Genomic DNA, 20,403 nt, shown 5'->3' with positions numbered 1-20,403 from the left:
TGATCGTCAACCATTTCGTCGATGAAATCTGCCAGGGGGCCACGAGCGCACCAATATAATGTGACTTTGTATTCCTACTGTTCCAGCAATCTGCTGGCATTCGGAGTGCGTTGGGGCTCTTCACGACTGACCTACCAACAGGTGTACAGTTCCATGATAGCCAGTCGTGTGATAATGCACTTATAGTCGTCTCGTTCACAAGCGCTTCCCAGTGCGCTGGGGACGCCCAGCCTGACTTGACGACAATATGCCTAGTGCGCTCTACCTGATCAGGTAGATCTGTATCGAAGTGGTAGAGTTCTCCTCGTATATGGTCCTAAATGAAAGATGTCCAATGTGTATAGCCTCCGTGATGGATAATGCCAATAAAGAACCTCTTGGCATATATGTAAGTATGAAGCTCCTTAATAAATTGAAAGCCACAGTTGATATGGTAATCCACCTTGTAGTAGGCTGGAAGAAGGACAGGTTGGCTAGGCTGGAAGTCCCTGTTTGGCTTAGGGGTTTTGGATAGAATCTGAATCTGGCTGCGAGCAACTGAGATGGCATTCTTAAGGCTATACGAGGCCATGCGAGCAAGAGCTAAAAGCTGATAGCCTCCTACTATCACTGCTGGATGGTTGATGGCTTGTTGCTAAGTATTGGGGCTCTCAGGTTAAATAATAAGCAACATTGCTGTCTTAAACCATCGACGAGAGCCCATTCGTACATTGCCTTGTTGATTCTGGAGTATGCTTAACCGCATTGACTACTCATGTGAATAAACATGACAATCTGAAAATGCAGCATGGGAAGAAGCCGACACCCTCGCATAGGCATCTGGGGGGTTGGCATCTCCGAGTTGAATTGATGCGTCTAATTGGGCAAATGGTTCGTTCTGAAAGACTGATACTCGGAGGACGAAGACTGAGGCCTTTCTCAATATATATTCATTACACTTGCGCTTCGTCTGTTGAATAATAGGCTCGCCGGCCACAGTCCATCTGGCCAAAAATGGGCCACGTTGGCACCGATAGGTCCCGGTGGGAGAGCACAGAAGGGTCTGCTCCGAAGTTGTCTCCAGGGGTGCACATATCCAGGTCATTTTGCATTGATGACATTGGTAGCTGAAATCCGAGCACAGACGAAACCCAAGTCTTTCAACGAGCGACGAGCGACGAATGAAAGGGAAGTTGTCGATAGATCGCGGTTCTTAATTCCAGTGACCACGCCGGACTCCTCTTTAAAACAGGTTTCGCACCTGGCATAGATCCTGGGCGGCTATGGAAGCTTCAAAGATGTTCAAGTCATTCCGTTTCCTCCGACGAATTTTCAGTGCTTGCTGTGTATCTTGAGGCCAACCTTCCCAGTTCAGGTTGGCACCACGGCGAGATAGAATGAGAACTGTAGGATAAAACGATGTTGCTGATCTACGAAGAAAGTTCGAGATGGCACCTTGTTGCATATCTCTCGAACAACTTGTTGGTCCATGTTCCAACCATGTTGTTCGTGCTAACGATGGCGATGTCGTCGAGTGTTGCATATCGCATCCATTGTGATGATGACATCTCTTGTGGCCGCGCTTGTTCCAATCGTGTAGGGAAAGCATTAGTTATAGAAACGCTGCAGGAGAGTTTCCAAGATCATTGAGACTTTGATGAAGCGCAACTGTAGGGCCGTGCCAGCGTGGTCATCCATCCGAACCTCATGAACAGTGTGAATCAGGCCAGTCGTGGTAGTCCTTGTCAACCTCCACTCTTCGCAAAAAGTCTTGTCGATGGTGTTTAATGCCAACTAGTGTGCGTTTCTGGTGTTGGAGTGTGCTTTGATCGACAACTGTATTAGGCAGCTCGAAAGGGTACTATCTTCCTGAGCCTCCGGTGAACTTTGTGCCGACTACTGGCCCCGAGATTTCGTAGGTCTCTTCTCCTGGTGTTTGCTTTATGAGATTTCGATGAAGTGTTTCCGTGCCAGACCTTGCAATCTTCATGATTTCTTCGCGCGATCGGCAGCATAAGTGCCTCTCTCGAGGTAGGAGTCCATGGGGTCATAATCCCGGGTTCCCTAGGAAATGCCACAGGTGCCTAACGGACCCAGCGCAACCGAATGCCGTACATTTGCATATCGTTATCCTGGGGCTCCCAAAGATAATACGGGTCTTTGATGGACTTTGCAGTGCCTGACAACTGGCAACACTGAAGAGAAAATCCCCAAGACGAGCTGATTGCTCCTGATGGTTCGTCGACTGAGAGAGTGTCGCCTTGGGATAGTCCAGGGCCCACGCGGGAACATCGTACCCTGGTGAGAATTCATAGTATTTTGGTGTAAACTGCACCATCTTTGCGGTTGGATGGTGGAGGTGGGTGCTTCAGGCATTGAATATGTTGGCGCTTCCTCGTTGTGACGCTTCTTCGACCCACTTGTCGGAGTTATTCCTTGTTACCCTCATTGCGAGCATCAAGCTTGCACCAAAACGCGCCCAAGAGAAGTCGTAATCGCGAAAATCTGTGCTCCTGACAACAAGTTTCTGGTGACTTTTGACACGCTCGACAGGAATCATGGCTATCTTTGCACGCAATGCAACGCCTCGAAGGAGAAATACCTATAGGAAAGGATCTGGCAAATCCGGGCTCCTGTGAAAATGAGGTTATCGTCAGGTGGAGTCTTTCAAGATGTAGACTGCAGTACCCCGTTCCTTTTTTTGTTCTTTTTCTTTTTCGATTTTGCTCCCAAGTCATCTTCTTATGTAATTTCATAAAACCTCCACTTCTCGGTCTCATCAATAGCTGAGCTGTCATACGCGACATCTAATTCAACTGTGTAGTCGGCGACATCATGTCTGTGTGTCTCTGATGACGAGGGGAAAGAAATTCTAACTTCGAACAGATCCATTCTCAAGGTCAAGCATATGCCACCCCAGTTAGACGTAACCGATGGCATACTGTCGGCAACGGCTCTGTGTTGTGAGCCATGAGGTCAACGACCTTCAGTGAGACATATCTCATTGTCTCGTGTCAATCTTGAAACGAAGACAGGTTCGAAATGGACTCCAGTCGAAATAGAATTCCCCGAACAGCATGATGCTGTACACCTACGAGGATTTGGTCTTGCGCATCATTACAGCAGGAACAGGAATGTCGGTACTTGCAAATAATCAACAAAAATGTTCTTGTTATATCCATCGTCGGTTGTGCCTGTTGATGTGATGTCTCTCAAAAGCCAGTGCTTCATCGACGCAGACCAGATGATCTGAAACCAATTCATTGGACACTCCGTAAGACGAACTCGATGATGGCTATACTCCAGAACGGATCATAGCGTCCAGGGTGGGCTCTTGTTGATACAGTCGGGCAATGCGTCACCATAAATTGTGTCGGCGAAGTTTCAACCAAGTTGTCGGAGAAGAGCCATCATCAAGACCAAAACACCGGCGCCCGTGGAGGATAGAGGAAGAAAGATGCATGTGTGGACGGTTTAATCCCACGTAATCATCCGTGTTTGGAAATGGTTTCGGTCGTTCGCCATTTCCGTTAACACACATTCAACAATGACTGTTTACGAATACTAGTCTTGCAGATTGCGAACCGTTGAATAAGTTCGGATGGGTACTTCATCGTGATCTTTCTTCCACAAACTCATCATACCTTTGTAAATCTCGACAAGGGCCGAGTTTGTCTCTTGAACGAGTGGTGCGAGTGATGGTCGAGTCTTGGTTTGAACAATTTATCGTATCCGCTGCCTTGTGTTGAGGCCATTGTCAAAGTTGAGTATGTTGTCCCAAAGTCATTGTCGTTGTCATCACCATGAGTACCAGCCATAGCTATATTCGGTTACTTTGAGTCGGATTCTCCAGAAAGCGCAAGTAATGGCCTCATTGCCAAGCTACAGAGACATTGAGAAGTGACCAAGAGACAGCGAGAAGTGGCCAAGAGGCAGAAAAGGTGTATCATCGTGTTTAGCTCTTCCATGTTGGGCCTCGGATACTTTAATTCGACTACTTCAGCCATACCACGGAAGAAAGTCGATCTTGTGGTTACCATTTTGTCCACAAGTTCAAGTGGTAGAGACCGAAGTTGGTGACTCTCAAATTCTTCTCGTCAAACTCCTCGTCATGCTCCTCAACGTAGTCGCTATTTTCTTCCGGGTTTTAGAACCCAATCCCAGACCGCGTACGTGCCGGTGTCGGCTTTTTTGCTGTTAATAGGTCCTTCTTGCCGCTGCCTCGGTCAATGGCCGAAAAGACCATAATGATAGCTCTGGTCAGGTCCTCAAGGGTGAACCTACCGGCCACCGATTTAACCCCACTGGGACTGTGGCGGAGACCCGGTGTCGGTAGGCCCCCTCGTCACTCAAGTACAGAGATTCATCGTCAATACCCTCCACAGGGGCGAAGAGTAGCAGTTGGGCTGCTTCCAGCAGTATAAAGAGCCCCTGGTATATGGGACTTTTGTCTGTCTTCTTGAGGGGCTTAGGCTGCCTAGTAATTGGAACAATGGTCAACCTTGGCCTAGCGACAGAGTGTGCTGGACTTGATCATTTCGACTTGGTGTCTGCTCATGTTTGCATGAAACCGACCCCTGAGAAACCTCATTTGGTAGTAAACAAAAGTAATAATGACCTGTTCTTTCTTGCCATTTTGTTGACGACTGCATCATCCCATAACATCTTAAGGTCACTGTACAAGACAGGGATGAGCATTGGACGATCGAGGTTTGCAATGATGTTTCTGGCCCATTCCCTTGTTGAGCGGTCTGTGAAGGCCTTAAGGACATCTAGAGGATTTGGTCGATTCCTCAAGGTATTTTTAGTGCCTGAAAACTTGGCGGCTTTGCGGTAGTAGTCGACGAAAGCTTCGGAAAGAGGTTCACCGCTGCATTCGTATCCGCCACTTGAGCTCTCGTCATCCAAATCGATATTCTGCTAGACTTGATCTTCGTTGGGGTTCAGGAGGATTTTGCTCCTCAACAGCGCTCCTTCATCTTTTTATGATGTCGATGCCTTGTTCGCAGGCGTCAACCGAAATATGTTTTTCAGCACGTCAAAGCAAATCACAACCACACCTGACGCGGCGATGTATAGGGAGGTGGATGAGGCGAGTACATGATAGATGCTAGTGACGAAGCGGCCTCGCTTCATGGCCCTTGTAGCGTAACCCGAAACATTGGGGAAGTAGAAGGTAGAAACATGGCCGTCGTTGAAGATGGTCCCGCCCGCGCTGTAACTATGTCGCATGCTTCTTGGTAGAGACAAGTTAGCCTTTGGGTTGGACTTTCGTTTCTGAACCGCATCAGCAGCGGACTGGTGTTCAACTTGTCACTTCTGCATATCGTCATGAAGTCTGCGTGGACCAGAAGCTTCGAACAGAGTCGACCAAGACTGGAGCCGGACTTAGAATGCAAGTTTGCGGAGCTAATCTAATGTCAAATTAGTTGGTAAGGTCTCGTCAGGTACTCTAATAGTGACTTACGTTTGCTGCGTTGACAGTAGGATAGTATTGAGTGCAACACCACGAACTGTTACCGCATGGTTGCATGTGTAAGGAAACCAGCAAAACCAGAAGATGCACAGGCCAGCATTGCTGTTCTGTGTACGTCGGGAGCGACTCAATGTCGATGTTCTCAGATCGGAAATGAAGCTTTACTCCATAATGACTTGAGCTGCTTCACACCTTTCCTGTTACCGTTCGGTTTTAAACTTCTTGTACCGACTTTGAGGTTGCGCGTTTGTTGCTAGGCGGTATTCCCAGTAGAAAATGAATAATAACCGTTTAATCCGAAGAGAAAAAGAGTCCAAAATAAACATGAAGCAGAGAGTCGGGTTTCGTTTTCTTCGATTCCATCGATCTGTGGTCTGCATGGAACTCGATTTGCTTGACGTAAAAAGCCCAGCCTTCACTATCTGGCCAAAGTTGTTGACACCATTAAGTCATTTGACTGGGAGTACAAGTTAGTAATGGTGACATTCAAAAGTTCAGTCACTCACTTTGTTTACTTCGGAATCGACCCTCGGTGCTATCTGCCATTGGTGCTTCAGGCATCTCGAGCATCGATGTGTGTCAGTCGATGGCATGGCTAAGCTTATCCGAGGCAAGACGAAATATGATGCATAGTTCATGCCCTGCACTGTCTTCCAGCGCGTGTCTCAAGGTCGGACCTTTCAAAGCTTAGTCGAAGTTTGTCCAATCTGGAATCGATACCATCCGTCTGGTATGTGTCTTCCAGCTTAATGCTTGTGCATTGTGCTCGATGTGTCCGCTGTGTGTTGAACCGGGAGAGTCAAACCATCTTCTTGCCCTTGCTCTTACCAATAACTACAAACGCTTCTTGTTGAGAGGGCAGGGAAGTCAAGGTGCATTGAGCAGTGAAGCTACACAACATCAGTCAAATTCTCTTGATAGTATTAAGCGACTTTATATCATACCTTGAGCGACAGCGCAGTGTCATTATCTCGTTCCGTTTCGATTTTGTCTCGCAATGTAGTGCAATAACCGGGCAGACAGTGAAACTTGACTTCTGCTCGGCCCTCAGTTAAATCAAACTCCGTGATTCTCAGTCTATTAGATGGTTCTCTGAGGTCAAGAAGGCTCTTCCTAAACCTGAATTAGTATCACAAATCATAGAAATATGCGTTTAACATACCATATAAAGGGAAACGGAAAGGTCTACCGGTAGAAACATCCGCCACGGCAAACCACACGGGTCACAGGCTCTGACGTGTTTCGATGACAGAACCCTCGGCTGTTTCTCTCAGTTCCATTTCCGAGACATGGAACACTGTCCAGGGCAGAGTGATAAGCGATGGATCGAATTGACGTTATCATGCAAGAGTTGCGTGTCTAGCATCATCAAGGCAGCAGAACAAGACCACGTTCGCTTCAACCTTTTGCAAAACCTGCAAGATAACGCGTATCTAAGCACCAGTGTTAGTATAAGTAGGTAGAAACAGACTGTGAGGGTAACTTATCCATGCTTCGTTGAGTGATGCCGCTTTTTTGCCGATACACCGACCAGGCTCGCAGAGTGATAGAGGAACGACATAATTTACCGTTACAAAGGTGTGGATCAACCTACAGCAGTATGTTCTTATCACCCTCCATATAATCCAAGTCGGCCTTGAATGCAATGTTCCCGAAGCATCCCGTTTGCAATGGTATCTCACTGGGTTGTCATACAACAGGCAGTGAGCCAACAGCCATATTGGTGGTTCTTAAGGCAGAGATAGGCCGGATGTGCAGGCACCTATAATTGGCGCATGGAGAAGAGTCATACTTGGATTGAGGTGTTAGTATAGTTGTGCTTTGTTGGGGTGATCGCGACTTACAAGGCGTGGATGAGATGTTAATAAGTGCCTCATCTCTACCCCAGTGAGTTAACAAAGGAGTGCCGGCCTAGTCATAGCGAGTCCCACGGAAAAGAGTCGAAGACACAGAGGTTTCAAGGCCAATGGCAAGATGTGGTAGCTAATACGCAACTTGAGTAAAGACCCTGCTGGTCAGCTGATGGCTCATAGACAACACACCTTCTTGCAAAGACGGTTGTCTCACCAATAGCACAGGCGCAGTTACCTGGCACCTTTCAATGTCTTGTTTCGTTTCCATCTGCCTGCGTTCTGTAACTGCAACGATTGTGTCCTCGTTGAGGGCAGTGGCACCTCAGTATTTAAAGAGAACAAGTGCTGGTGCGACACAGCTATCTCAAGATGATGAAGACCCTGATCATCTAGCTGATGAAGGGAAGTGGGAGCGTGGAGTGGGAGGGGAAGTGGGAGAGGCAATGAGATGCACTGTTTCATTCCTGGATGAAGGAGTGTTTGAGAACCTCAGTTATGTTGGGGTCAGCCCCGCGCATCAAGAGAGACTTGACCGCGTCGATGTGCAGCCTGATGTGCAGCCTGTATATAACTTCTCTCATAGGTCGCCAGCCTCCGACAACATAGTAGGATTCGTCGTTCCAACACATAGCCTTAGCTCGGGCTACATTCATACGACGTTCACGGCCTCGCCTATAGGCATAGGCTAGTGGAGGAGTGGTGGTCTGGCCTGACGTGACCTCAGCCTCGGTCGTGTTGGGGTTTGCCCCATGAATCAAGAGGAACTTGATAGCATCGGCGTGTAGCCTATACATAGCTTCTCTCAGTGGTCGCCAGCCTCCGACAACATAGTAGGACTCATCGTTCCACCGGCCGCACGAGAAGTACCCTTTCAGACTAACGTGAGACTAATGGATGCTTGGAGACAGCAAAGGATAGTCTACTGTGTCGAAGTTGAGAAGCCTTGCGACATTTCCGGGGTATTGATTGTGAAAATGAAAGTTCAGTGCATCATTGGACGGGTCTAGTATATAGCAGACATGCGAACACTACAGGAGAGACAGATATGAGTTAGTGAAGAGTTACATTCATTGTCGGAAGAGTCACGATGTCTTACCTTAGTGCATGTTCAAGCATGACGGCGGGGATATGATGCGATGCGATGCGATGCGATGCGGCTTTTAGTTCCCAGTGTCGCTTCACCAGGATATACTAATGATCTGTTTGACAGTCAGCATAAACAGACATGAAACGACAACGATACGAACTGATCCATACCATATATAGTCTCGTCTTGTCACTCCGAGCATGTCGAGAGAAAAGACGTGGCAATGACCTGTTCAACAGTTAGCATGAGCATAAATGGAACAATAACAATGCGAAATGATCCATTTCATGTCAAGTCTCAGTGTCATTCGAACATGCCGAGGTATGACGATGGTACAGCAGTGGTCCCATTAGCGAGTCTTCAGGTACCTTGCTGAGCCTCATTGAACCCGAAGCATGACCGAGCCACAACAGGACAAGGCTGAATAGACCAATGTAGAAGAAGGAAGGAGTGAGCCTTTACCAAGTCTTCAGATGCCTTGTTGAGGTTCATTGAACCCCAAAGCACGGCTGAGCCGCACCAAGGCATGACTGAATACTAGACAAGTGTAGGTATAAAGGAGGAAGGAAGGAGGTGTGCGTGCTTGTCTGAACAATATCTTACGGAGGAGAACAGGCCGTATAAGTAGGCGAAATTCGAAGGATTAGTCATTCATCTTCCTTGAGTTGAGAGAAGGGACAAGATGAAAAGGTTTGCTATGGCTAACTTGTGTTGTTCTGATCGATGATGTTACGACCATGGCATTTCGCAACTATGACAACAACTTCTGATACAATCGCGACCATCAAGGTAAGCTTTCAAGTGGTGTTGTCCAATTGCCTCTCAACACACTTAGATACAATCGGGACTGTACGTCCGGAGCTGTATCAACACTGGTCATGGAGTTGGAGCTTTGCGTTCTGTTTCCCCTCTCTCGGCTACGATATGCAAGTCGCCTCACAAGCTCTGGGCTTTTCTTCACGCTGATACGACGGGATAGGACAAAAGCTACCTTGTTGGGGCCAGAGTGATGGCAAATCCAACAGTCTGGCCAAAGTATCCTAGCCTAACTCATTGGTGTTGTCACTCATTCTGCCAATATCCGATTGTTCTCATGATTCCAGTGCGAGATTCTATCATGAGAGATCTTTGCTTTTCTAGGTACAGGCAGCTGGTTGCAATAGTGGCAAGTGGATTGCAGCTCGGTTGATGCTCTATTTGCTTGTTTTGCTTCTGTACGAAGCCATACAGCTTGACGACCATTTTGTCAATTCAATTAAATCATATGGACAATTCTTTCCAAAGCACTTACGAGCAATTAATGTTCTGTTTGCTGTCGTTTACCTAAGCGCGGATACTGTGAGTATAACTTGCAGGATAGGCGGGCGACAGCAAGAAGATAGCCAACCAAACAGCCCCACGACGGAAACAAGCGCAGCTGCATATGAGACTAACAAGACAAGGACAACTACACCTTCAAACATGCTCGGATATATGGGCTAGACATCCGGTTGGTTGACTTGTCGCGGCCTGATTCTTTGCTTCCGGCTTGATGTCAAACTAGCACTGGGGTGTGGATGTCCGCCCATCCATTTTTCGAACGGGCAAAACAAATTCTCAAATGTCACGAGTGACTGCAAAAGACATTTCCATAGTAGCTATAAACACAGCAAGGACTAACTCTATAATAGGCGCTTCTATGATTAAGGAAGCTTATAGAGCTATACACATACACAGTGGACAATGGACTCCAGTCTTGTCAAAAGAAAAAGGTACTATCGTTATCATCACACGCTCTGCACCTCCCATCTCGGCGCATTGATAATCAGCCCCATCAAACATCCAGAAATAACCCCCGTAACAGGCAACGTGACCATCCACCCAAGATATATCCACGCCACAAGCTTCGGGTTGATGCATCTCCAATCGCCATTCGCCAAACCCACACCCACCGTCGCCCCTGTAATGCACTGCGTCGTTGACACGGGCAGAGACAGCCTTGTCGCCATGAGCACCGTCACAGCGCTCGCAAGCTCCATGCAGAAACCGCGGCTGGGTGATATGAGGGTTAGACGATTGCCCAGCGTGCGCATGACGTGATAGCCGTATGTGAGGAGGCCGACCACGATACATGCACCTCCTACCGCGAGGATCCAAATGGGGATCTCGATGTACTCTGGGATTCCGCCGCTGGACCATACTTGGTATGCTGTCGTGAATGGCGCTACTGCGTTACTGACGTCGTTTGCGCCGTGAACAAACGAAGCTGTTGCTGCGGTGAGGATTTGGAGGGCTGAGTACATGTATTCTGCGCGGTTATCGTAATGAGCTGATCGGGCGTGCATATCCTCCAAGTCCCAGTTGAGAATATTGTTCCGCTTCTGCATCGCCACGACATCCTTCTCCAGACCGCGAAGTAGCACGCGGTTCACCTTCCATGCCAGAACGCGGGGGCTATTCCAGTCACCCTCTGGACAAGGAGGTACAAGCTCGGAAGAAGAGCGTCGTTCGAATCGATTCGGTGGGGTCTTGGGTGGTGTTTGAGCTGGCGGAGGGAGGATCCATTCGTCGTCTCGATCGAGATCAGGTAATTCACCATTCGGTGTCTGGATGGATTGGAGAAGAGTTTCAGAGGTCCGTATGTAGTTCAGTTCCTCACGCGTGAGATGTCCCTGGTAATAATCTCTGATACTGGGTTTCGTGAAGCCAATCGGTGTCGGTGGAGGTGGTGATCGCCATAGAAGCATCGGCCCCTGAAAGACATGGTACCATTTAAGAGTCCAGTCCTCATGCATGATCCTCGTCCATAGAAAGGGCAGGATAAAAATGGCCTGTAAAAAAGTCATACCTGTGGCGGTAACAAAGATAGCAATGACGGTATCCCGCGTAGACAAGTTAATTACGTGAATCCCCTTCCAGACCAAAAGCATCGTCAGCGCACCGACAGTGAGGTATGTATAAACCGGAATGGAAAAGAAGGCTCTCTTCACGGCAGTCCTCTGGGTCAAGATGAATTTCTTCGTGCAAAGAAACAGCACGTATCCGAAACATCCGGCGATCAGCGGCGCAATGATCCAAGCTGCGAAAATCTGCGAAACCCCATGCCATCCCCAGCTGACCTTTTGGATACCGATCGAAGCCGTAGCCGCACCAACTAGACCGCCAATAAGAGAATGTGTCGTCGAAACAGGAAGGCCTTGGCGTGTTGCGAAAGTGAGGAAGAGCGATGATGACATGATGGTGCACATCATAACCAAGAGTAGAACACCAGGTGAGCTGTCGTAGTGGTGGGGGTCGACAATCTTTGTGCGGATTGTATCTGCTACTCGCGATCCCACGGATACACTGCCGCTGAATTCACAGACTGCTGCTACGAGCATTGCCTGTTTCATGGTGAGGGATCTCGAGGAGACCGATGTTCCAAAAGAATTGGCCACATCGTTGGCGCCTAAAGAGTCAGAATAACCCAATATGTTTATGACAGAGACGTACCGATGTTCCATGCATCGAGACAGGCAAATATGACAGTCAGAGCAAAGATGTAATCATACTGATGAAGCGTCGCCATCGAGTAGAAGTAGAGGAATATAGTATAGAATTATGGAGAGATAAACAAAGTGCCGCGTCTCCACGACAGCAGCATCTCACTCCATGATTGATAGACAAGTGAAGTCTTCAACAAGTTCTGATCAAAGTTGACATGCAAATCAAGGTAGCAACAATGCAAGACAGGCGGGGCAGGCAATGTCTTTAAAGGCTCCAACCCAAGAAACTGGTTAGACTATAGCCCAAGCTTCAACGGTTTTGAGTGTGCGTCCTTGCGTAGCTGTGATTCGATAGGCGAGGTCGATCTTGGCTTTTTAGCTGGGGAAGGCCTAATTTTTGACACAGGGGCGGTTCGTAGGCGATTACTCTAATTAAAGACCGAGAGCTGATCAAGAGAGGTTTGGGGTCATGATGGTGATGGGGGGCTGTGGTGTTGAGGAGCCAATGATACAATGAGGATCGACCACGAGGTGTTCAAGGAATAAGAGCCGCGTGTTCAATGGGGGAGTCAATGGGATGATGCTAAGGAAATAAAACATGAGCAATTCTTTAGGCATATCTAGAAAATATCAATCAATGTATTGCCATAAACTTATCCCGAATCGCCAATCCCAACAAGCTACAGCTATACAGATCGTTATTAACAGTCTCAACTCCAAAGACACAAGCTTCAACCAGACACAACAATAATTATGACCACAAATAAAACCAGTATAACTCACAGCTGCATGTCATCATCTCAATCCTCCCTTGACCGAGACTGTATCACACCATCAAACGCCACACCTAAAACCCACCGTTCAATACTACACGCATTCCCATGTTGAAATCCCCAGGAACAAGCTCCCATCCCACGTGCAATCAGATCCACCCGATCCGGCGACCGAAGTGGCTGCTGTGCCGTTGACATGACACGATGAGACAGTACTCGGGCGGGCATACAAAGCTTAGCTTTTGGATTGCTTCATGTTGCTCTAGAGTGAATTCGTGCTACTCGTTGGCACTGCTTAGAGCGATGCCCGGTCTGTAGGGTATCACCACAAGGTCTATCCGAGATTCCCTGTTAAAGAACCACTAGGCAGACCTTTGATGCGATGTACTCAATACTAGAATACGTAAGCTTTCTTGTTTCCCTCAAGGGATTTCCATACCAACGATACAACTTGCACATCCCCCTCAGAAAAATTGACCGGTATAAGCATAAGAGATAATATTATTAGGACAGCTTATGCCACTTAGACTATGATTCTTAGACTACTTATTTCTATACCCTGAGACTTAGGAGACCAACTTTTCTGTTACCCAGTAGATCCCCCATCTAAAAATGAAGCCATCACCACCTTCCATAACCAAAAGATACGTACCTTTCCATCTCTCCCCGGAACATCCCCCACCAATTCCCGATCCCAATCTAACCTCGGCCCGTCTCTCCCCCGATCTACATCATCACTCTACTACTTTTGCCTCTTATCCCAACCCAATAATTAATCCTCATTGCGCCAACTTCAACACCAACCTCGATTTCTTAACACCAACATAAACAAAATGTCCCGCCTTTTAACCCGCCGCTACACACCCTCCAGCCTCCGGGTTCCCATAACCCCCCGGCTCTCATCAACATTCCAATCCCGCCCCGGTCCCCCAAAGCTCCCCGCCGAAGAACAAGCCGAATTCGAGCGTCTACAGCGCGCAGCGTCTGTATCATCTGCTTTCCAGCCCACAGAGAAAACAGCAGAGGTCACGGGAGCTACACCTGCTACTTCACAAATTAAGCATACAACTACACCTGAGAAAAAGACAGATGATGATATGAACGTGGGCTACTTCCGGGGTGCGCCTCCAGAATTTGAGGGCGATGTGAATCCCAAGACTGGAGAGGTTGGAGGGCCCAAGAATGATCCTCTTCGATGGGGCGGGGAGAGCGATTGGTCTTACAATGGACGAGCGACGGATTTTTAAGACAAAATCACGGACAACAAGCCTCGGTGGCGACACAGACGGCAACAAAATTGTACAAAACTGTATCATATCCAACTTATAGACAAGGCATACGCCTTTTATTAAACTTGTTATATCATAACCTGAAAGGGGGTATTTCTAATGCTACAAGACCTCGGCTTCTTTGCCCTGCAATGCAATGACACCAACGCCTTTTATGGTATGGTGACAAAATCGTGACTGCCTCATGAATCCGTCTTGGCCTCTACGGCGGGGGCCTCGACAGCATCGTTCACCTCCACGTCCTTGGCCTGCTCCTCGTTTTCTTCCTCTTGTGCTTCGCTATCGTGTGTAGTAAGCTGGCTGTTTTCCTTGTCGCCTTCGACGTCCTGTTCCTGGGTCTTTGGTTCGACTTGTTCAGGATCCTTCTTCCTCCATGTAGCTGATATGCCGCCTTGTAGCTTTCCATTCGTTTGTTTCTCCTCGATGGCTTCCATACCGTTAACGTTGAGACTCTTCTTGACCTCACGCATTGCCTTGCGAATGCGGTCACGTCGGGCTTGGCCTCGAAGTCGGGCTTGTGGTTGTGCTCCATTCTCCACCCATCGTACACTCTTGATCATGTAGCTAATACCGTCGTGGACCGCATGACGATGACCATAATCACCGCCAAATTCTCGACTCGTAATGCCGTGTCTGGTAGAAGCGCCGTATTTGACCAAACGGGGAAGAATTAGGATATTGACATGCAAATCACGTCGCACAGGTATCGGCATCGGTCCGCTCGTGGGAGGGGCGGTGATAAGACCTTCTGAATCCAGGTCCACAGTTGAGGTCGCAGGCTTCTTACGTCGCTTGTCGGCGAGTCCCTGATCAATGTCCAGAATCGAATTATCGACCTCTTCGGTCCATTCTCCCTTAATCCATCCACTGTGAATGCATGCGGCGACGACATCAGAGTCGTCCGTGTAAACATCAGTACCCCAGAGGTAGCCCCTTGAGGTAATCTCTTCTCTCGAAGCAGATGACAAGTGGACACGAGCCACTTTGACCGTCAACAAACAGTTTTCCTTGTTCTTAATCAACTCCCAGGGTAGAGGCTTGGGGTTTGAAGCAAAAGCACGATGTGTGGGATAGTTTGGCACCAATCTGCTGGCTTTCAATCCTGGTTCATAGATGAAATCTCCAAGATGGTGTCTGGGTCGATCCGACACCGAATCCAAAATTGCTTTTGACTTGACAATAGTCTTTGCTTTCGGTGGTATGATCGGCGGGGCGTTGACTACAGGCTGTTTCACCTGCGGGTGCTGATGCTGATGCATGGCCCGTGGTGGATGATGGTGGTGAGGAACAGGAAGACCCTTGTCGTTTATGGGGGCGCCTGCTTTGAAGTTCTTGAAGGGCACAGCACCACTCAACGGGGCAGCGTCAGCTGGATGGTGATGGTGGTGATGCGCGTGGCTGGGATAATCAGTAAAGTCACGAGGAAACGGGAGACCAACATACTGATGATGGTGGTGATGTTGATGTTGGTGAGTTTTGGGACGCTTAGCCCTGTTGGCAGGTGTTACTCGTCCCGAACTTTCATCATCACCCTTGCCTTCATCATCTTTCAGTTTTCTCCTCCTGCCTTTAGTACCCTTGCTTCCTGCCTCGGGACCAGAATCAGGTGTCACGTTTTCAGGATCCTCGCGCTTGGCCAAACTGGCCGTTGTAAAAGGCATGGCAGCGGACGTGATGGGGCTTGAGACGCCCATGACTCCATTTCCAATACCTGCAAACATGCGGCCAAATTCGCTCTTAATTCCTGGCTCGCCAGTTGGGCCAGGTTGCTGTAATTGCGCACCCTGTACGGCTTGGGGAAGTGGTGATATTCTTCCTTTGCGGTTCATCTCCTGAATGGCCAACAAATTACGCTGACCATTGGGGACTGACGCATCGTCGCTATTGCGGTGTCGGGGAGACTCGAGTTGACCAGGACCAGGTGCTCCATTGTAGGCTATGGTCGGTGGTGGGGGGCCACCTTCTTCTGGTCTTCGGTGCGGAGGTTGTTGTTGTTGTGCATGCATTAAAGTCATTCGAGCTCGATCGGGAGAGTCATAGGGTGCGGGTCCATGGGGCATGCCTTGGCCTGGCGGTCCTGGCATAGGGTGCGAGGATGGAGGATATCGATCGGGTGGAGGACCTGGGTAAGCAACGCCATGAGGAGGATAAGGCGTGGCAGAAGGTGGATAGTCGGGATGCGGTCGTTGGTGATCCATAGGGGCTCGATAGCTGGGGTCAGCGCCCATGCGACCCCATTGACCATCTCGCGGATCTCGCTCTCGGATATCTCTAGGATCCCTGCCCTGAGGGTCACGCGGGTCTCGTTCTCTGGGGTCGCGATCTGGAGGTCGGCCGTACGGTAAAGGGTTTCGAGGAGGTTCGCGATGACCATAGTCACCAGGATGTATCGAGTGTCTTCCTGAGTCACTGCCAGAATATGCGCGTTCCCTTCTTTCGCGCTCGCGCTGCTCAACTTCGCCCATTCGTTCGCGTTCTGCTCTATAGCGGTCTTCGTAGGGGTTAGGTCGCAAGCCAACTCGTTCGGGGTTGTATTCCATGCCAGGTGGAGGTCGGCCCATCTCGTCACGTCGTCCGTATGCCTCTTCAGGACCAGGTGGTCGTCCCATTTCCATCGGTCGAGGCATTCCTTGATAAGCCTTGGGTTGGCTGCTTGGTCGCGGAGGAGGCCCAGGAGGTAATCTTCCAGGCTCTCTTGCGTGATCTGCAGAGCCTGAAGGATGCCTTGAGTAGGTAGAAGGCGTGCTATAACGCGGGACTTCGGGGGTATAGTGACCGGGTGGTGAATTTCTAGGTTCGTAGGGTCGCTGGTGATCGGGAGTATGTGGTCGACGGAAAGGTGGGTAGTCAGAAGCGGCCGAATGCATTCGTGGTGAGGCGTGAACTGCGGTCGCGAAGCCGGGACCTGGTCCAGAGGCGGCTGAATGAGGAGGAAAATGCGACGGCGGAGGTTGCGATTCACGAAGAGCGGGCGGCGGGCCACCTAGCATGGATGATATCGACATGGAGCTGTTGCTGCTGCCAGTTCTTGCGATGGAGCCGAGACCTGGAAGTTCTCGACCGGAAGGAAATGACATGGGAGGGCCGACAGCGACGGGAGGTGCTCGCGGCGGGGGAGGGCCGTAGCCCATCATGTTGTGCGGCTGTTGATTTTGGTTTTGGTTTTGGTTTTGGGATTGAGTTTGTTGCGGCGGTTTCGCCCCCGGCTGGGGAGGCGAGGTGGGCGGCGGCATTTCGCGATTAGAGATTCTTGAGACTGGTTTGTTTGCACGCGCAATGATTGAATGGCGGCTTATATGGCGTCCGAGTTGAGAGTAAAAAGTCGTGTCGGAGGATCGTCGCTGGGCAAAAGTAGGAGCGGCATATGCAGGGTTTTGATGCGAAGTGAAATTCTGTAGATGCGGATGCGACTCGGCGCGCGCGATGTCATAAGACGGTGTGCGGGAGTGGGTATCTCTATGCGTGTGCGTGTTGGAACCCCAGTTAATAAATACAGGTGTCGTCGTCGCGCTACGAGGAAAAGGGATGTTGACGGAGAGGCGGTTAACTGTAGGAGTAGGAGGAGGCGAAGACCACGTCCAAGCTGCTGTAGGTGGTGAAGCTTCAGCTGTGTTAGCTGTAGCTGGAGGGAAAGGAGAAACAACAGTAGTGTTGTTGGTGGCAGGAACTGGAACTGGAACCTGAACTGGAACTGGAACTGGAACAGGAACTGAAAGTGGAAGCTTGGACGGATGCCGTGGATCCATGGCGCCAATTTTTTAGCTCCAAAATTCCCTTTCGGCTTCAGGTTCCAGCGACTTGAACTAAGCCAAAAGGAACGAGATGGGGGCATCCACTCCCAAGCCTTTTTCGCCTTTTTTTTCCACCCCCAGGAAATCTCTATAGAGAAAAATGCCAGTCAGCTTGAGCTGGTCCACTATTGGATACTGGTCGAGTCAGATCGGATCGGTTTGTGACAACGCGTTGTAGGCTGTGTTGGATAGAGTTGGGGAGTTGTAGAGAAGAGAACAGAACAGAGTGCTTGAGATACCGTTATAGGATATCTGCAATGCAAACATCCCAGTCTGGTCTGATTTACTGCATAACCTTTTCTGCGATTCAGTCTCCGACTCAGTCTCTGATCTACCCGTGATTATGCGACCACGACAAAAGGTGCGGCGGCAAGCCAGATTCAATAGGTCAAGGCAACGCAAGGCAAGGGACAGGCCACACACTGGATGCGACACGTGCAGAGAGACCGTGATACTGGAGGATTTCAAGATGGTAACAAACGATACCACAATCACTATCACCACTACAATACAGACCGATCTCAACTGTAAACAGACGTGATCAAGAGAAGCATTTATTATTCCTCTGTCCCTCGTTACACCTGAATCAAACTTGTATCCTCACTGTACCGATACGTATGCATCATGGGAGAATGAAAAAAAAAAAATGCAGATATGACAAGGATTAAAAGAGGAGGGGGGAAAGCAAAGCAGAGCGGTGGGCGCTAAGTGGGAAGTGAGACATGGATGAGCGAGTGACACACACACACGATGGAGGAGTCCTCAAAGACCCTGTTTTTCCCATGAGGACCAATTCAACCAAGGAGCATTTGACTTTTGCATGTTGGGTTTAAAAGGGTAGCGCCGTCCTGTCCTTCCCCTCAACGGACAGACAGACAGACATGCAGACAGACAGGGACGGTTAGGGACCAACAGAAACGACTGACTCGGAAGCTTAGGTAGGTACCTAAAGCTGGTTGGAGCTAGAACAGCTGTGCTACTGGGGGAGCTGTTGGAAGTTACGACAAGTCATTTATTTGATGTACCATCATGTTGGTTCTATCTTGAACTGACATCTCCATCTCACAACTCTGTCAATACTCAACAGCAACAGCCCTCACATACAGTCCACCATGACAAGTCAGGTCATGATTACAATGACGCCAGAGCCAGACAAAACCCAAACCAAAATCTCCAACAAAAAGCTTTCCCACTAAACTAGGTCCAGTTCGCCCCAAGCCTTGTCTGCCGTGGCCGCGGTCTAATGGGCGAATAGGAACAAAGTGAAATGCCATCCCACAAGCAGGGGTCATCATGTGTTGTCATTGTCGTTGAGAGAATGGAGAAAATGTTCTTTGGGTTCTTTTTGATGTTGTATTCTTCTCCCATGACTTGTCGTGACGTGACGTTACCCCATACCTCTCTACCCCCTGTTCTGAATATGGTACAACAGAATACATACTTCCTTCTTGTGCGGAACAAACCTTTTTTTACTTTTTCTCTTTCAATTACACCGCTTGGTTGGATTCTGAGACATGATCCGACTGAAATGACAGTTTGTTTGCAAGCCACAGAGTAATTCACTTTTGATAGCCAACCCAACATTTAACTGAAACAATGTAAAATAGCTCTTGTTGTGCAAAATCTCATTTTTATGCATTCATCCGTTTCTCATCGTATTTCATGTCGTGCTCAGACCGTCAATCGTGGTGTTTTTGTGCCGTGTCGATCTATGCAGCTCGTGCCTGCGGCTTTTCCCTCGAATCGACGAACCATCTCCGTGCTTTACTTGATTCAGATACCGACAGGGTTCAGCGACCGTTTCTGTCATGATCGGCCGAGGCTTATTGACTTTGTGTGCTAATCACGATCAACTCAGAGCATGGGGCGCTTGGGAGATCAGCGTCGGTGAATATCAGCATAACATATAGATAATTAATACAAGGTAATTTTGGAATACCCATGATTAAAGCTGAATTTTGATGATTTCTATTATTAGTAATGCGTTGTGTTTGTTTGTACCCTGTTCATGTACCGGTTCATGGAATGTGTGTCACGACGGCCCTACCATTTCGCCATGTGCTTACCCTACAACAGATCGGAATATCAACAGGTTGTGTAAACTAAATATCCAAGACATGGCAAGATGCATGGTATACACACGCAACGATATACTTTTGCTCTTTTTTTTTTCTTTTTTTTCCCGCCTTTTTTCTAGATGTTCTCGTATCTCGGTGGTCCGATATTTCCGAACAATATGGACGAGTTACAGGCACGAGCTACTTGGGTAGGCATAATCGCATACTAGGTAATGTAGAACATCATAGCCTGGAACGTAATAAAGAAGAACACAGCCTCTTGAATAAATAAAACAACAATATTATACAAAGAACCACATGAATAAAGGATGCCTTCCGATAATTCTGCCATGCCCATGATTGTAGTTGCCCCGACTTGTTCCATGCTGTCCAAGAAGCCAACGGTCTTCCTCACCTCCCTATATCGACCACGACCCAGCACAACAAGTCGGGAAAAAACACAACGCGTGTATGCAAGGTGCTAGAATGTCATTGTTACTATGAATCTGGGGAGTCTAGATGAAAGACGTCGTTCTGTTTTTTTTGCCGACCATTGATGCCGACTGCTGTGTCAAAACAAAGCCCCTTTTGTATCATATCTACAGAATAGCTACAACTGTTGGAATATTAGACG

At 48.6% G+C, this 20,403-nt stretch overlaps 7 protein-coding genes across 7 annotated transcripts; 1 reads left to right on the top strand and 6 right to left on the bottom strand.

The window, feature by feature from the left end:
• Nucleotides 1-120: 120 nt before the first annotated feature.
• FGSG_13751 (uncharacterized protein) lies at nt 121-571 on the bottom strand (the record flags this gene model as incomplete). The annotated part of the gene is given in 3 exon segments (XM_011321076.1): nt 121-131; nt 136-316; nt 443-571. Coding segments are annotated over 3 exon segments (321 nt in total).
• Nucleotides 572-748: 177 nt separating this feature from the next.
• On the bottom strand, nt 749-1,084 carry FGSG_13750 (uncharacterized protein; the record flags this gene model as incomplete). The annotated part of the gene is made up of 1 exon (XM_011321075.1): nt 749-1,084. One exon carries the CDS (start codon nt 1,082-1,084, stop codon nt 749-751), a length of 336 nt encoding a protein of 111 aa, XP_011319377.1.
• Nucleotides 1,085-4,962: 3,878 nt separating this feature from the next.
• Nucleotides 4,963-5,512, bottom strand: FGSG_10406 (uncharacterized protein; the record flags this gene model as incomplete). The annotated part of the gene is made up of 2 exons (XM_011321074.1): nt 4,963-5,256; nt 5,447-5,512. The coding sequence occupies 2 exons, from the start codon at nt 5,510-5,512 to the stop codon at nt 4,963-4,965; spliced, it is 360 nt and encodes a 119-aa protein (XP_011319376.1).
• A 2,254-nt stretch (nt 5,513-7,766) lies between these two features.
• On the bottom strand, nt 7,767-8,102 carry FGSG_10405 (uncharacterized protein; the record flags this gene model as incomplete). Its single annotated transcript, XM_011321073.1, has 1 exon — nt 7,767-8,102. The coding sequence occupies one exon, from the start codon at nt 8,100-8,102 to the stop codon at nt 7,767-7,769; it is 336 nt and encodes a 111-aa protein (XP_011319375.1).
• A 2,059-nt stretch (nt 8,103-10,161) lies between these two features.
• Nucleotides 10,162-11,942, bottom strand: FGSG_10404 (uncharacterized protein; the record flags this gene model as incomplete). Its single annotated transcript, XM_011321072.1, has 2 exons — nt 10,162-11,822; nt 11,867-11,942. The coding sequence occupies 2 exons, from the start codon at nt 11,940-11,942 to the stop codon at nt 10,162-10,164; spliced, it is 1,737 nt and encodes a 578-aa protein (XP_011319374.1).
• Nucleotides 11,943-13,424: 1,482 nt separating this feature from the next.
• On the top strand, nt 13,425-14,000 carry FGSG_10403 (FMP21 protein). Its single transcript, XM_011321071.1, has one exon. It carries the CDS (start codon nt 13,466-13,468, stop codon nt 13,877-13,879), a length of 414 nt encoding a protein of 137 aa, XP_011319373.1. The 5' UTR covers nt 13,425-13,465; the 3' UTR covers nt 13,880-14,000.
• Nucleotides 14,001-14,103: 103 nt separating this feature from the next.
• FGSG_10402 (uncharacterized protein) lies at nt 14,104-17,667 on the bottom strand (the record flags this gene model as incomplete). The annotated part of the gene is made up of 1 exon (XM_011321070.1): nt 14,104-17,667. One exon carries the CDS (start codon nt 17,665-17,667, stop codon nt 14,104-14,106), a length of 3,564 nt encoding a protein of 1,187 aa, XP_011319372.1.
• Nucleotides 17,668-20,403: the final 2,736 nt, after the last annotated feature.

Source organism: Fusarium graminearum, chromosome 1 (assembly GCF_000240135.3).
Source record: "Fusarium graminearum PH-1 chromosome 1, whole genome shotgun sequence".
NCBI classification, from domain to species: domain Eukaryota; kingdom Fungi; phylum Ascomycota; class Sordariomycetes; order Hypocreales; family Nectriaceae; genus Fusarium; species Fusarium graminearum.
This window is presented reverse-complemented; position numbering and strand designations above follow the sequence as displayed.